Source organism: Megalops cyprinoides, chromosome 5 (assembly GCF_013368585.1).
Source record: "Megalops cyprinoides isolate fMegCyp1 chromosome 5, fMegCyp1.pri, whole genome shotgun sequence".
In the NCBI taxonomy this organism is placed as follows: domain Eukaryota; kingdom Metazoa; phylum Chordata; class Actinopteri; order Elopiformes; family Megalopidae; genus Megalops; species Megalops cyprinoides.
The window spans coordinates 14,200,549-14,217,522 of NC_050587.1; the positions used below are offsets into that span (position 1 = coordinate 14,200,549).

The 16,974-nt window shown below is 41.2% G+C and overlaps 1 protein-coding gene across 1 annotated transcript; it reads right to left on the bottom strand.

Moving 5' to 3' along the window:
• Nucleotides 1-3,869: 3,869 nt before the first annotated feature.
• On the bottom strand, nt 3,870-16,553 carry LOC118777649 (cardiomyopathy-associated protein 5-like). Its single transcript, XM_036528755.1, has 13 exons — nt 16,214-16,553; nt 12,452-15,002; nt 10,608-10,703; nt 10,255-10,488; nt 9,721-9,743; nt 8,854-8,957; nt 8,207-8,338; nt 7,766-7,912; nt 7,175-7,322; nt 5,636-5,769; nt 5,268-5,379; nt 4,927-5,103; nt 3,870-4,498 (listed from the first exon to the last, which is right to left on the bottom strand). Exons 1-13 carry the CDS (start codon nt 16,336-16,338, stop codon nt 4,246-4,248), a joined length of 4,236 nt encoding a protein of 1,411 aa, XP_036384648.1. The 5' UTR covers nt 16,339-16,553; the 3' UTR covers nt 3,870-4,245.
• Between the last annotated feature and the right edge of the window lie 421 nt (nt 16,554-16,974).

Below are 16,974 nucleotides of genomic sequence, written 5' to 3' on the forward strand. Positions count from 1 at the left end.
CATATCAACGCCTGTCTTTTCAGTGATGTCATTTGTTGTTTCAAAGCGCTGATAAACGAGTTCCTTCTGGTGCTGCGCTTCTCTGGTCCCGGGACGACAATCCAGGCAGAATCCAGTCTGCATACATGTGAGCTGACTTCACTTGGCCATCTGACGCATAGTGTTGGTCAGCGAGGATGCTTGGCAGACCAGGTTGGCCGCCTGTGTTTTTTGGTGTCTGTCCATTGGGCGGTAGACATAAATTGTATATAGATATGTCATCATATATTTTGGACGCTTTCGATCAAAGAATGCAATACAGCATCTTTAATGACAGGTACGTGTAAACGTTTTTATATGATGTAATTGATATATCCCACAACAATGTTCATTCTTTCCTTTCTATCCAGAGTGCTGCCATATTGGGCATTCCATGGCAGTGAGAGTATGGCTTGTTTAGGCTCTGCTAAAATGTCAGGTCTTGGTATTTTCCTACCGCTCTTCTGCTGGCATCTATTTGGGGACCTTTTTTCTCTTTTGACCTCAGTGGCCTCATGTCGGACTATTCCAAAGAGTGCAAACGGAATGTTTGACAGGATGCGAAGGGGCAACATTTGGTTACGTTTTGGTTACACTTTTATACATTTGGAAAATTTGGAGCAGACAGCTCCAGATGTTCCTCTCCAGCTGATTCCCTGATGGTGCAGAGGCACTAAGGTCAGGAAGTATGTAATTTTGTCTGATTCTGTCTGCCCTCAAGCATTCAAAGATAAGAACATGAGGTTGTTCAAAAGAGGCATATGATTACAGAAAGAACAGAGGGACGACTTTGGAGTTTCTCTTTGGCTTCTCCCTGGCAGCCACCATCTGATATGATCGTGCCGTGCAGGACAGGGAATTGTTTGAGAGAATCAATGGGGTTTGTTGTTTACTTTCACGGAAAAGGTCAGCACGTTTCTCAGGTTTGGTCTATTTTGTGTTTAGAGATTAAGCCGCTAAAGTTAACAGGCTGCCAAGCTCTGTGTCTTCTCTCACATGTCATGGTGGTGGCTGCAGAGTGCTGCTGTTTGTGTATTCAAGGTCTTCCAAAACCGAAGTCACAGTCTATTTTACCCCCTGCTTTTCCCCACCCGTCACCTTTCTCAGAAACCAAAACATCCACAACGGGCCAATCCTCTGTGGCCAAGCTGAAGACAGATTCGAGAGGACTGCAGTCTTGTGTCACACTGGTCTCAGTGCCCTCTGATATTAGCTATCTAAAACTCTAGTCAAGAGCCAGGAGGGATGTTCTGAGATCTAAGTTCTGTTTTTATGAGAAACGTGTTTATGTGACTCCCATTATCAATCACATTTTTACATGAAGAGGGAAATGAATGCTACACATTATTTTTTATAATGTACTAAAACTGTTGTATTTATTGTGTAGGCAATGGAGGTTAATAGTGTTATATTTAATATTTTAATATAATTTTACAATTTATTAATATATTTTACAATTTATTATTATTTAAATATATACGTAATACATTATAGTGGTAAAAAGAGCTTCCATCTTTACCTTTCAATCTTATTTATAACATTATTCATTTAATAGCAATGAATAATGTCATATATCAGTTACCTTAAAAGACCCCAGACAGTATTATTATTCACTACACAAAACTATTTGGTTGTTCTGAACTTTTAATTACATTCCTGATTACTGTCTGACAATGAATAAGCCAAGCTACAGTTCTAACAATGACAGTTACTGTTGCAAGTTCTCATACTTCGGTAGGCTGAATGGAATCTGAATTAATTGATATAGAGAGACATCTAGTGGTGACATCTAGCTATGCAAGCTACTCCTGCTGTCAAGGCAACAGTCTCGTGAACATTGTTGTGAACAGGTTGTGAACATTGTTATTCATTTGCATTAATGTGCAAAGGTACCTACAATCTTTGTTCAGGCAACACTATATAAAACATCAAAATGTAAGAGAAACTAAAATATCAAAATATAAGTGAAACTGGAAAAAATGGAGTATGGAGGTACAGTATCTCAACCTAGAAAAAGTAACTTTCAAATAACAATTCAGTGACCCCTTTATACACATATTTCACTGAGTCGATATAAAAATGTCTAAATAAACAGAGTAGGCAGTCTCAGAAAATTCCATTACATTTATTGTAATTTTCTTTCCTTACAAATATTAGGTTTAATCTAATACTGTTTTATGAAACGCATATCTGTGAAAATGGTGAATTACAACAGATTACCTCATAATTTTACCACATTTTACTTGACAGGAAAATATTCTTCCAGAAAAGACACAAACTGAATAAATACAAAATTATTATTACTGCCTGTAACAAACTCATCACTCTTGTAACGAACTCAATAGGTGGCCCACCTATTTTCTTTATCATTTTTATAAATAGCATTAAATAAAATATCATTAATAGAACTGACTACTACACATTGTATGTAAACATACTGTCTGAGAACCTATCCACCATACTCAAATGCATTACAGATTTGAGATATACAGATTTGAGTATATGTTTTTACTCCTCACTGACAAAGTTTCAGAGTTTGGGTCAGTATTTTCAAGTACAACAATACGGTGAGTTGTACTGACTAAAACAAGGCACTCACAAACATACATCTACTAAATAGTGCTTTGGTCTGCACAAACTGCATATGATACCCTCAGTATTCCTGTACTGCCACTGAACTTAGTGACCACCATTGTAACAGTAACAAAACAATCTTAATCTAATGTATGATTTTCATTATTTATATTTATGATTCATGTTGATCACATTGATTCTGATTAGCTGGCTATATTACAGATATGTGCAAGACCTCCTTGGGTACTTTGCCCTGAAACAGCCACCAACTGACACATATGAAAGACTGAAGTATGTAATGTCACACATAAAAACAGAAGTGTTCAAAACCCAGATACAGTCATGACAGCAGGACTAGGGAGGACTCTGCTCCCTGCTCTCATCACTGCCAGAGGACAAAACAGGCTCTGGATTTCCTTCAAACCCTCCCTCACTAGCTACTCCGCAGTGGCTCACCATTTTCAAGTGCATCAGTGAGTCCTTTACTCGCCGTGTCCCGTTTTTGCTGAACAATAACTTCCCTACTGCCTGCGGAGGCTCAGAGACTCATTTGATATGGAACCGCATTTGTTATTCTTTTTTTTTTTTTGCTTATGCAATGCTGAATGACAGCACTGCATAACTTACAGAGCTGTTTGAAATTTAAGCTTGAAATGAAGAGCAGTTTTAAAAAGTAAATGTAGATGTTTCTTTTTTAACAACAATGCAGCAAATGTTAAGAGATTAGTCATTTAATATCATGATGAACTTACAACTATTATTCTAGCACACCCAAAGTAAATCTTGGCAGACCTCTACGTTATTTCATCCAAAGCTTTCACCACCACCACGTCCACCAATAGTCTGATACGGTACATGACAAGTGTTAGACTCTTGCCCTGACACACGGTATCAATGTCAGTTTGCCGTGACAAACAAGACCACTGCGGAGAGCTGTGTGCTGTTCTCAAGTAAGTTTTAAACTGTGCTCTGTGCTTCCGCTGTATGTCCACAACACTCTTATGATCTGAGTCAGCCTCTTTCGCTCTTCCATTTTGTTAATCTAGTGCTGAATGTTCTATTATAGACACAATATCATATCAAATAATTGAAACAAAAACATCACTGAGAAAATACACCTTTAAGGGACATATCCAAACCTGCAACTAGGAAAAAAAATACCAAATCCATAATAAAACATCATTTTAGCCATATTACATCATGTTACAAATATAATTGCATTCCTTTTTTTCCTAATATTTACAAAATCAATTGGAAATTGTACACAGCTGTGGGTATATTATAAAGAAAAAAGTGTATATAGTGTATAACTGTATAAAATACTGTTATAAACTACATAATGTTCAGCTTTTAAACATACCTGCAGCATTTACACTGGGTTCAGAGCAATCATGCGACACTAATAAATCACCGTTCCTGTGAAAACACAGGGACACTCACTGGTTGCAGTCACATCAACTAAAACATCCAAGGACATAAAACCATGTATCATGCACAAATTCTGTGGTTAAGCCCAAGAACACAGGCACTTGGAATCTTTACCTGACATAGGAATATCAAATGCCCCATGCGTTCCTTTGGGGACTCCACTCCCTTTCCCACTGTAGTGCTGTATGTGTGTTCAGATGTGTGAGACCTTGACCGGGAGCAGCATTAGCGGGGCTTGGCGAAGTTGGGCACCTCGGTCACTGTGTTCAGCGCCAGGGTGCCAGGTCTCTCCAGCACCAGCACGGGTTGGCACGGCTCTGTGAACTTGTGGGAGAAAGAGCCCAGGAGCTGCCCGCTCTGGCTGTTGAAGAAGGACAGCTGCCCGTGCGTGCAGTCCAGCAGAGTGCCGATCCTCGTGGGCACCTCTGCGGTAAAAACGTCCGTCTGCGTGCTGTCGTGAAGAAGCTCATAGCGGCGACTAGAGCAAAAGCCAGGGAGATGAAATCATCTTTTTAGAAATATTTAGCCAAAATAAAGCAGTCTGCAGTCCTGCACAGCTTTAGCGGAGTATGATTTAGGAGGGGCACAGTCAAGCATCAGTATGCAGTGGTTATCACCTAAGGCACTGTTGCCATTAGAAAGAAAATTCCACTGTAATTCCCCATATCTCTTTCATTAATGGAAGAAAAATTAATTGCTTAATTCCCAGTAAATGAATTGAGAAGGAGCTCCTTTTTAGCTATGTAAAAATCTCTCTTTCAAAAAACATTGGCCTGCCTTTCAGATATCATTGCATGTACAACACATTGTCATATTAACTGTGGGTGTTATATGATAAATTAGTAGTTTGAAACAAAATGAAAGTCAAGACCAGAGAGCAGGAGTAAACTGTGACATTGGCAGTACCTGGTTGATGTGGGAACGCAGTGAATGCACCAGGACATGCTGTTCTCCCCCAGCTGGCTGTCCTGTGAGGCTGTGTGATAGGCCACACCAATCCGGTAGGCCTCGCTGTCCTCCACTGTTACCTCCCAGTAATGGCATCCACGGGGTGGCAGAAGCTCTCCCCGAACCCCTGGAAACCTGGGAAAAGACACCGTCTGTGACAAAAAGCAGCCACTTGCTGGAATTAATCAACATTTCTACAAACTGAAAGGCATAAAGGGACAGCACAGGATTCTCCACCATCTGGAATCAGCGGTATGGGATTTTTGAAGGAGGCATTAGCAAGTAAATCTGCTCCTTACTCATTGGGTGAAGCCCTTGTTCTGAAGGTCTCCTCAGGGTACCGTACCACATTGTCCTCAGACAGCTCCAGAGCTGGACTGGCAGTGTCTTTTAGCAGATGGAATCTGGTGCCTGGTAACGGAGAAATCAAACAATGTAGATGACCACTACTACCCCACTACTGTCCATTACCATGATAGAGCTTCTTAAAGATTCAAAGGGGCAGAATGACAGGAACCTGCCCCTAGACCCAGACTGTCAGCAGATGGATGGAGAGAAAGAGGGATGGACACAAACACATGGTTAACAGAGAGGGAAATGGACGGGACACTAAATGAACATACTACTATGGTGAGATGAATGGAAGTGTGATGGCAGAGACTCTCACCCCTGGAGGAGATGAGAGCTGCCTCACTCCGCTCACTGGCTCCAGCAGAGTTCACAGCTTTGATGTAGAACAGGTAATTCTCATTAGGCTGCAGGAGAACACTCTGCTCACAGTCTCTTATCCCAGAAATGGACCTATGCAGAAGAACACCATTGTCACTGTGGTGCACAAACAAGCGTGCCACTCCTAGCAGCTTTCTTTGCAGTGGCGAATGGGCATACCCTTCAAATCATTCCCAGAAGGCCTATCCATTTGTCTTGGAAGACTTTAAGAATGACATAATTTTGTAGTGAAGTTAACATCACAGCAACTGAACAGTGAAAAGATTTTGCGAATTGTCATATTTATTATCCATTGCATAAAGAACAGACAAATTTTAAAGTAATAATCAAGCAATTACAAATTAATTCAGAAATAAGCTTTTATATCTGTAGTATAATGAGATGTTTCACAGGAGCTCATCATAGATTGCTGTAAATATTACAGTATATTAGGCTTCACTATTTTGAATATTTATTCATGTTGAGTAAGTTGAAGGCTAGAGGTTGCCACTGGGTTTTTTTGGTAGAAGTATGCTTTTTCATATTTTTTAGCAATCATCAGAGTCATGCAGTCCATATCAGTTCATGTGATGTGCCATCATCACATGTACAAAACTTAATACCCATGAAAAGTAATATGAGTAATCAGGACATGAGAGACTAGGAAATGCATGTGGAGTATGGATATATAGCGTGCAAGTTACAACTGAGGACACTGGGCTTTTACAACATTACAGAGTCTGTGCTAGACATATGAGTGGATACCCACCTACCTTGTGAGGGCTCATGATAAGGTATAAGTGTGCATTTTAGAGGTGTGTGTTCATGCCAGGTGTGAGGGTGCAGTGCAGATGTATGGGCTTGTGACATGAGTGTAAGTGTGTACAGTAATTGTGTTGGCTTGTGAGATTTGTCTTAGTGTAATGAGTATTTGTGTAAGGTTGTGTGATGGTCTGAGCATGTAGAGTAATTGGTAAGGCTTGTGAGATATGTCTGAGTGCCTAGAGTAATTGTGTGGGTTTGTGCGATGAGTCTTAGTGTATAGAGTAATTGTGTGGGATTGTGTGATGGGTCTTAGTGTATAGAGTGTGGGCGTGTGAGTCAGATCTGAGTGTGTAGAGTAATTGTGTGGGCTTGTGAGTTGGGTCTGAGTGTGTAGAGTAATTGTGTGGGCTTGTGGATCGTGTCTGAGTGTATAGGGTAATTGTGTGGGCTTGTGAGTCAGATCTGAGTGTGTAGAGTAATTGTGTGGGCTTGTGAGTTGGGTCTGAGTGTGTAGAGTAATTGTGTGGGCTTGTGGATCGGGTCTGAGTGTATAGGGTAATTGTGTGGGCTTGTGAGTCGGATCTGAGTGTGTAGAGTAATTGTGTGGGCTTGTGGATTGGGTCTGAGTGTATAGGGTAATTGTGTGGGCTTGTCAGTCAGGTCTGAGTGTAGAGTAATTGTGTGGGTTTGTATGCTGGCTCTGAGTGTACAGCGTGCAGATGCACAGACCCACCGGAGGCCCTCCCCCTGGCAGGCGTGCTGGCGGCAGTACTCCAGGGTGAAGGACTCCACGGCAGCCGGGCAGGCGGTGCTCCAGCGGATGATGGCAGAGTCCCAGCACACCGTGCACCGCTCTGCGCAGATCACTGGGGTAGAGGGGGCTGCAGCAGAGCACTGCGGCTTAGTGCAGGGGTCCCCCAACCCCCACCCACACACACACACACACACACTAAAAAAAGCCTGGATATACCTCTACACACGTGCGCGTGCACATACACACATGCCTGCCTGCACACACACACACACACACACACACACACACACCCCTCTTCACCTAATGAGTCTGTTCTTACTTTGCTCATTTCATGTTCCAGGTACCAGTACAAAATCAATTGTACGTATGATGCCCGATCCATTCCAGATCCAGATCTACAATGCTAATTGTACACACAAAGGCAGTTCACAGTTTAGGCATTAAAGAGAGCTGTTATTTCTTCCATTTTTTGTGTGCCGTTCTGTCTGTTGATTTGGAGCTAAAGAAATCTGTGGCAGTGTTGTTATGAAACGAGAGGAACAGGCCTGTGAAAATGATCCATCAACTGACCGGTTCTGAAGGACAGCTTGGCGCTGGGCAAACTGCAGCCTGTGTCGTTCACGGCCATCACCCACACCCTGTAACTCCTGTCGGGACTCAGGTCCTCCAGTGTGCAGTAGCTCTCCTTTACTGTCAGCCTGAATTCCTCTGGTGTGCCTGGGATGTGAATTCAACACCATTCAAAAGAAATTAAAAAAAGCTCAAAACTTTCACAAACATTCGCAAAATAGAGTTCACTAGATGTCAAAGTATCGCAAATGATCTTAAAATATTTCAACAAAAATCATATAGAACTACTTTTTCTTCTACTGCTACAATCTTTGCTTTGTATTTCTCACTCACAACACAGAAAACAAACCTTTTCCTGTTCAATATGTCATAACCTGATTGTCATATAGGCCTACTGTATGTCAAATCAGTTATATATACATCATTTCCAGCTATGTGTACCTGCTTCTGACTCTGAACAGTAGACCTGGAAGTAGTTGATGATGTCACCCCCACAGACTCTCCAGTAGACCATGACAGAGGTGGAGGTGGCAGAGCTGGCCTCCTGTGCCAGCAGAAGTGGCTTTTGAGGAACTGCACAGAAACACAAGGGCACTCAGGAGTGTCATGGAAGTGTATGCCATCTGGAATCACTGAACACAAATACACATCCAAACCAGATGTCGTGCTCAAGTGAACGACTCAGAGTTATGATCAATTTAAAACAGTATGACTTTCTGCCATACACACATTTTATCTTGTTTTGGCTGGAAATTAAGGGAAAATGCCATGTAATTTATTGAATTTAGAAACAATACCTTAAATTCAAAATCTAATTTAAACTTCAATATTTGTTTTCAAATTAAATTACTCCACTACTAAGACAAAGTTGTGCTCAGACATTTCAATACCAGAATGATGACAATGTTGCAATTGCAAGTTGATAGGTATTGGTGATAATGAATAAAAAACCATCTGAAAAATGTGCCATATCTTACCCAACAGTCAGTTGTCAACTTTCAACTTTAAAGTGCTCTTTGCTCACCCCATGCTTGTTCACACTGGCATTTCAATGCATCTCTATAGCTGAAAATATAAACATAATTTACCCGAGATGTCTTTCAACACCGTGTGCCCTCTCCCTTCAATGCCCTTGGTGTCATTCTCAAGCACCGGCTCCAGAGATGAGCTGCACTCCAACGCCATGTTCAAGCTGTCAATACAGTCAACTGCATCAACACCCCCCACATACACACAGCCCACACACTGTGATCAAGACACACTCCATCCACTCACTCAAAGCTGGCTGCTAGACTATTTTACATTAACTAGAAAAGCAGCAATGCATTCATATTTTAGAATTTGCTTTCTTATCCAGAAATGGTTTTGCTCAAGTGTTGCGCATTCAAAGTTCAGGTGGAAAAACATATCTGCTATAAGTAGCAATAAAGCAATAAATAACATAATGTAATAAAAATAATTTTTGAAAACGGCAATTACAGGGATTTGTGTGAATGATTGGATGCAAATTCTGAGTGAATGTTTGTAACAATGCCATGCCAAATGAACCAATAATCAGATGTTTTGCCTTTTAATTGGGGATCCTGAACACTTTATGTACTAAAATATCAGGACTTAGTGATTAGCTTCTCCTGGGGGTCACCATGGTCATAATGAAAAACAATTATTAGAGGACTACAATAATAATCACAATGTGTGTTACTAGGCAATAAAGATACAGTATTTCTAGCCCTAACAGTAGTTACCCTATGCAGCGGATGTACCAAGGAAATGGTTAATGAGCTAATAAAACTCAGATTGATTTGTATTTCCTACTTTTCCAACAGTTATGAGCATTCACCCGTAAACAACAACCAAAACATAAAGTCCGTCCCCAAGCAACACGTGCAGCTTAGCTCATGCTGTCACAATTGCAATGATTGTGTAGGCAAGGAAAGCAAACCTTTTCAGGGTACCTTTTGTTAATGTCATTGCAGGACTTGGGGAAGGAGAGATGGGGAGAGGGTTGGGTTAAGGCATTGTGGTCATTGATGGAGGAGAATACACAGAACTCAAGCATTATCATACTGAGAGCATAGGTCTGGTTATAATGGATGAGATGTATTATAGAATTAGTTAAGGGTCTTGTATACAATGAGAATGGATAGGTACAACTGACTGGAGCCTGCTTGAAATTCTTTCTCTCACAGGTCAGTCACATTTTCATTTGGCAAAAGAACACTTGTTCCATAGTACAATTGACAAGATCATTTACTAACCTGACATGAAAGGCTGTGATTCCTAAAGTGTTGCTGACACAACGCTGGCATTTGGGCTGGGTGTACACTTTCTCCAGTTATAAAATTGATAATGTGTTCCACTTTGGCTAGTACAGCAGGTGAACACAACAATGCAGACACTGTGCCTACAGTAACCACTACAGATGTTCAAAAAGCAAACCAAGTCTTCATTTTGTTGATGGCAGACAAAATACATTGTTTTTGACTCACCAATATAAATGCAAGTTGATCCGACTCCTCCATCTCCCTCGTCTTCTTCTCCAGAGTTTCCCTGGCGAATTCGATACGCTCTTGGAAGGTTCCAATCTGGCCGTACAGCTTCTCCAGCTTCGACTTCTTCCTCTCCCCCATAATCCGGGACATCTCATTGTACTGATCCACCACCTTCCTCACCATCTCCTCGTTCTCTTCATCCAGACACCGCACATTGTTTTTACAGTTCTCCTGCAGGTATAAGAAAGTGATATTGTGCCAAATACTGAACACCCCCTATACAGGAGGAGCACGACCCATTAACAGCAAGATGTGTAGTTCAGATGGGCAGGACATTTTAGGCCTTTTACCTCCACTGAGTTGTATGCCAGCTCCAGTTCTGACACCAGGTCTTCAATCTTTTCTGATTTTCCTTGTAACGCAGATATCTGCTTGCTCAGTTTGCTCTGAAAGCAGGAACCCCGTAAGACCATATACTCGTTCTGCCACACAATGAATTAAACCCTTAAGAAAGATTTATCTGTTTATTTCTTCACCAAAAGACCTCCACTGAACATTGTAAGAGTGTACAGAATATGTGACTTACAAGCAGTAAAACTCTGTGGCCAATCTCTATGCTGTGTCCAATCTCTATGCAACCGTTTACCAATACTGACAAGCACAATTCACAAAATGATGAAGGAAATAGGGAGTGCTTCATGAAATTTGACATTCAGCGGGATGGTGGTAGGGAAGGCCAGAAAAGGCCTGCATCACATTTCACTGTTATATTTCTAGACAGGAAAATAAAATATCCCTAAAGGCCAACACCAGAATGTATTCACAACGGTACATTTCAACAGTGTCACGCGCTATGGGCATCTGCACTGTTCAGATGAGTGTGCAGAAACTCAAATAAAAACCAGCCATCTGAGGCCATGGAGGAATCAACAGCAAGCTCACCAGGCCTCTGAGAGTCTTTAATGTGCAGGGCTAGACTGGTTATTTATAAACATTTGGACTTGAGGGCACCAGTTGTTTTTTCGCTCTACAGCGAGCTAGGCCAGTGAAGAGCTGGAACGCTTCACTGATGCTACAGTGCTGGACGTGCTGTCTATTTTTAACCCTTAAGTGATTGGATTATGCATGGACAGTAAGTTTGGACGGGTGTCGGACACGCCTGTTAAAATAAGCTCCTCTGTATGCTGGGAATGTGCACCTTAATTTTTTGATGATGCTCTTCCACAACTGATTTCCCCATTATTTATCTACTTATATTCCCCTGCTTACTGCTGCTTATATGATCAGATCTTATTATCTTGTTATCTAAAGTGAGCACAATCTCTAAGTGCTTCTGTTTCTTGTTTGGTTTTGCTTGAGTTATCCCTCTGATACCTATAAAAAAAGGTATTTGTAAGATTAGGGAATTTGTAAGATTGTCGCTCAATTTATCAAAACGGACCATGGTAATATCATTTGTATTGCAAAATTTATTTCACATGATTAAATCAAATGCAATAAATACAGAGATAAACAACAAAAATAGAGGGGATCCATATGCTGAGAAGATAAATTTGTAAGATTGATGGAAGACTTTGACACTGGGAACTAACTCTGCAGTGAAAACAGAGGTATATCGGGTGTCAGTCTAGGCCATAGAATGATACCACTGAATACCTTACCCACAGATCAAAGCAGAGCATGACAGCATAGAGCCCACAGAATGCTTGAATGTGTTGACAAGAAGCATTGGGAAGTGGGAAGGAGTGGTTAGGTCAAGAGCTGCCAGATTCAACAGTAGTTATTAAGAACTAATTCCAGATGTAAAATGCATGATGCTCCATGAAATCAGCTGTCAAATAGTATGCTTTTCTATATTCTCTCCATTTTCTCTAGTCTTAATAAATAAACAAATAAATACAATTCTGACAGTATTAATTAACGCATTCATGTTAGTACTTTTAAAATGTTTCATGCTAGAACTGGGTTTAAATAGGGTTCAAATTTAGAGATATATATACACATGCCTAACACAAACATTTAACTATAAGTCAATGAAATACCAAATAAAGATAAGTGGTTCACTCTGTGAGATTTTAAAAATGCTTTGATTGTTATCATTGAGTATCCACACAATGAAAATAGCTGAGACTAAAAAAACTCACGTGATTTAAAATTTCAATTGTGCATAAGAGGATGCAATAATAACACTTACCTTTATATCATAATATGCCTTATCCAATGTCGACACTTTGTGGTCTTTGTGGTCACTAAAAGGCGTACTGGAAGATGAAATTACACAGTGGCATACCACACAGAAGTCAAATCTTGACTTTTTGGAATCTTTTTGTTTTTGTTCCATTTCTGCTGAGGACTTTGCATCTGCATCTTTAACGACCTCAAAGTCTGGCTCCGCTGCCTCCTGGGATGGCAAATCTTGGTTTGGCACTTCCACAATGTCAAAGCCTTGATCAGGGATTTCCGCTGTTTCATTGTCTTCAACTGACTCAGTCACTGCAGCTTGGTCATCCGTAACCTCTGGCTGACTGACCATCTCATAATCTAAGGCCTCTGCAGTTTCCGCATCTTGAATTACGTCTTGACACAACTCAGGCTGTGAAACATATGTTTCCTTGCCATAATCTAGCAGATACTCCAGAAGAGAGGCTGGGCTATTCTCTGGGATTGATGAACCTTCTTCTACATTCTGATCTTCTTCCTGTACCTCTTCTGCTGGAATCAAAGGCGACAAGCTAAGTATGGTTGTCTCTCTTTTTGAGACAACGTTGCAAGTTGCACTGGCTTGATGAACCTCTCTGTGGATTACATTTTCCTCTTTCAATCTGTACATCTCACCAGTCACTGGTTCAGACTTTGATAGATGGTCGTCTTTTAGCATTATGTTCATAATGGTCTCCTCAGTGTCAAAACCTGACATCTCCCTTTCATTAATTATTTCTGTTCTTTCAGTTTCTTGATCTATCACTTTTTCCTCAGGTTTATCTTTGGATATTTCATTGTCAGTAGAGGCTTCATTATGTACATTTGCACAGATACGAGTTATCTTTTTGCTTGTTTCTGTAGATTTAGGCACTGTTTGTTGTTTAACAGCAGTCTCGGTCTCTTTCTTGCCCCCTTTTTGTGTTTCACCCTCCTCTACCTGTGGTAGAAACACATCATCCTCTAAGTCTGGGCTCTCTGATGTCACAATAATTTCTTCCATTTCTTCTTCACACGGCGCCAAAAAATTCTCAATTATTTCCTCTGTCTTGTCGTCTTCTTTCTGAGCCTCTTCCTGTCCACGCGTCAGGAAGCCCATGAGTTCCAGCGTGCTTTGGGGCCACATTCTTACTCCTTCCTCTTTGTGGTCTTCTTCAACAGGTTCATCTGCGACTGCTGGGGATTCATCTTTCAAAATGAATTTTTCAAAGTATCCCTGAGCATCATCCGTATCAGACAGCCTTCTCTGCATGGACTTCTCAGAGACGGTGCTCTCTACGTCCGAGAACTCCTCACCCTTCTTTCTCTCCCCCACTGCTTCTTCATAAAGATCAGTGTAGAGAAATGACATTGCTCTCGGTTCATCAAGCAGGGCAGGATCAATAATTTTTGGAGGCCCTGGGGAGAGGAAAATTGGTGTAAGAATTGTCTCTTGACTCCCGAACAAAGAGGAGCCACTCTCCTTAAGGGGAGATTTCAACGGCTCTCCTTCGCCTGCCGCTTGGTCTTCCCGTTCTATGAAGTTCTTATTCGCAGATGAATCATCTAGCTCATCATCACAACCACCGCCGTAAAATACTTCATCTAGATGATCACTTGCTATTTCATCATCACCGGCAGCAGCAAAAGCCTCTGAGTCTTCTGAGGCTGGTACACCATCTTTGAACTGCTCTTGATTTTCGGATGTCTCCTCTCCCTCACTGGCTTTCATTTGCATGTCCTCCTCCACCCCACCTGAAGACTGGTCATCTGGCATATGCTCATCCAACAATGTGAACTTCTCAAAATAGTCAGTGTCACTGGTTCCATCCCTTTGCGCTGGTTTGCTAACCGGACACTGAAGATAGAGGGAGGAATCTGGGGTGACAGGTTCTTTTGGTTTTAGGTTTTGCTCATCCACTTCTACCTTAGCTTCACCTAATATATTTATCTCAGGACTGACTGTCACCATCACTGCTTCCTCATTTGTTGGGTTTGGTTTGATCATTTGGGATTCCTCTAGAAAAGACAGGTTGTCTGTCATTTCAGCACTTTCCTCCTCATCCACTGTTGGGAGCTTCGGGGGAACTATAATGTTCAGTATCTCATAGCCTTCAGAGATGATGTTAAATAAGCTTTGCTCCTTGTCTTCTTTAGAGTTTGCTGACTCCTCATTTTCACCTGTGATTTCAGGTTTTATATTCGGCACAGAAACCTCTGCCATCACCGGCCTTTCATCCCCGCCCTGGCAGTATTCGGCAATTGCAGGCACGGAGGCAGCTTTTTTCTCACCCCGCTTGCTCTTACGGCTTGATTTCTTCCTCCTGTGGATTTTGTCCTCATCCATGATGAAGATGATCCTGCCAGCTATGCCAGAGCCTACAGGGCCATAGGCCTCGGAGATGGTGCTGACCTCAGAGGCCCAGGGAGAGGAGCACCTGGTGGAGGCTGTTTCCCAGATGATTCCGCTCTCCTCACTCTGTATCGTCACCATGGAGAAGGAAGGGTCCATCATGACGCACTGCAACTTGGGCTTTACAGCTTGGTCTTGCACAATGTCTTTCAAACTGCAAATTTAAAAATAAAGAAATTTAAAAAACTGGAATAAGAACAAGTTAAAGGCTACTTTTTGAGGTCATTGCTATAGGTCATAGCAAAACTGCTTGTAATAATTACAGAGAAGAACTCTTAATTCCAACTCAATAAAAACAGCAAAGACAGCTAAGAAATTACAAAGAAACTAATTAGATTTGAAACTCAAAAAATAAAAATCCTTACAAAGTATAAAAGCGGCTGTAGCATAATTCTAAAAATTCAGATAGCCCTTCTCTTTATATACATCTTCAGGATGTATATAAAGGATATTCATATTCAGGATGCTCTGGCATTGTGACACAGACATTGAAATCCACACTTCACAATGTATTTGGGGTTACCCTTAATTTTCTTTTCTTTGAACAGAAAATGTATTCTTTTTTAGAAAAGCATCTTCAAGTACTGCAGCTGCAGTCATTGGTTAAAGGCTAGCTGATGATTATAATGGCATCCGACCATGACAATGTCTTAAACCTTCAAGATGAGGAAAATCTACTTGAATTGCAAGCAATCTAATTCCAAATGTGGATGTCAAAAATGCATCATTATTCCTGTCTATTGGTGCTCTGATCAAATCTGACATTTGCAAGGACAAATGCAGCCATTGAAAACAAATACAGAATGTTATCATGTGGTGTGACTGGAGTGTTTTATCCCTTTGCCCTGCACTTGGATTTAAATAATATTTTTATATATTTCAAAAATGCCAAATACATCTAAGTGGGCATCTACACAAAATCCGGCATACGTTTGACATAAAATTCATTTCTGATAAACGACTTTTAAATATCCATATCTGCTCCTTGTTATTATTTCAGTAGGTCGGTTCAGGACGAGTGTTTACAATGTCGACCAAAGCAAACAGCAGGAGTAAAGTTGCAATAAAGTCAGACAAAAGGGTTACTCGATAGCAATAATCAAAAAATAAGGTGCAAATCACTCCGTCGATTCCCGTCTCCTGTACTTTCCACTTTCCGTTGCACATTAACATTGCAATCAACTAATTTGTTACAAACGCACATGTTGCTACGTCTCGTGCTGTTACACTGAAATGTTCTGCCTTCAAGAAAAATTGATGGCCTTTAAAAAAAAGACAGTCAAAGATAACTTGAGGATGGGACGAGTTGATTTACTATGCCCCCCCTAACATTTACTGTTCTAAAATCTTAAATCGTCGCGCTACCTGTTCCGAAGCGCCTCAACTTCATCTTCACCCTCGACAATCCCTACCCCAACCGCTTCGTCCTGCAGCACCGCCAGCGACATATCGAGGTCAATTCTGTCAGATTCTTCCGGTGTGTAATCCATTGTTGCCGTTTGTATATAGCTTTTAAAGCCCCCGTTTGAGTCCACCAGAGAGCGAGTCGTGCGTTATTCCAAGACCGAGAAATTTGTCTGACTCGGCGTGCTCTTTAAATAGAAAGCAAGGCGTTCCGTGTTCCCGTCGCACGGACGCAGTATGTCACCACCAACATGTTGAGGGTATTTTGCACTGTCCCTCTTAAATGCACGAACAGTCAGCTAAGGTCTTTCTGGCGAATGCCTGTTGCATTTAGTTCCTTCTGAGCCTGGATGTGTACGTTGACGCCTCAAGGTACTATTGCACTTTATTTTCGGGTTACCTTGCCAGTGCTAAATATACAGCACTGACGCCACACCAGCCTTAATGTACTAACACTATTTGAGGTCAGAAAATGATTCATTTAGGCGGATTAAAACAGAGAGATGAATGTCACAAAGCAGAATGTCTGAGTAGCCAGAAAGTCATTGAAATGCACCGGTATTATGTTAAGATATTCGACCAACGCGTACCTTAATAGGAAAAGAGAAAAAGTAGCAATTATTGGTAACATTTGTTTTGAAAGGGATGAGACAGTCTGTCATCCAAAATACAAATATACTGGTTCCCTGGATTATAACTGATATTGACGAAATAATACATCA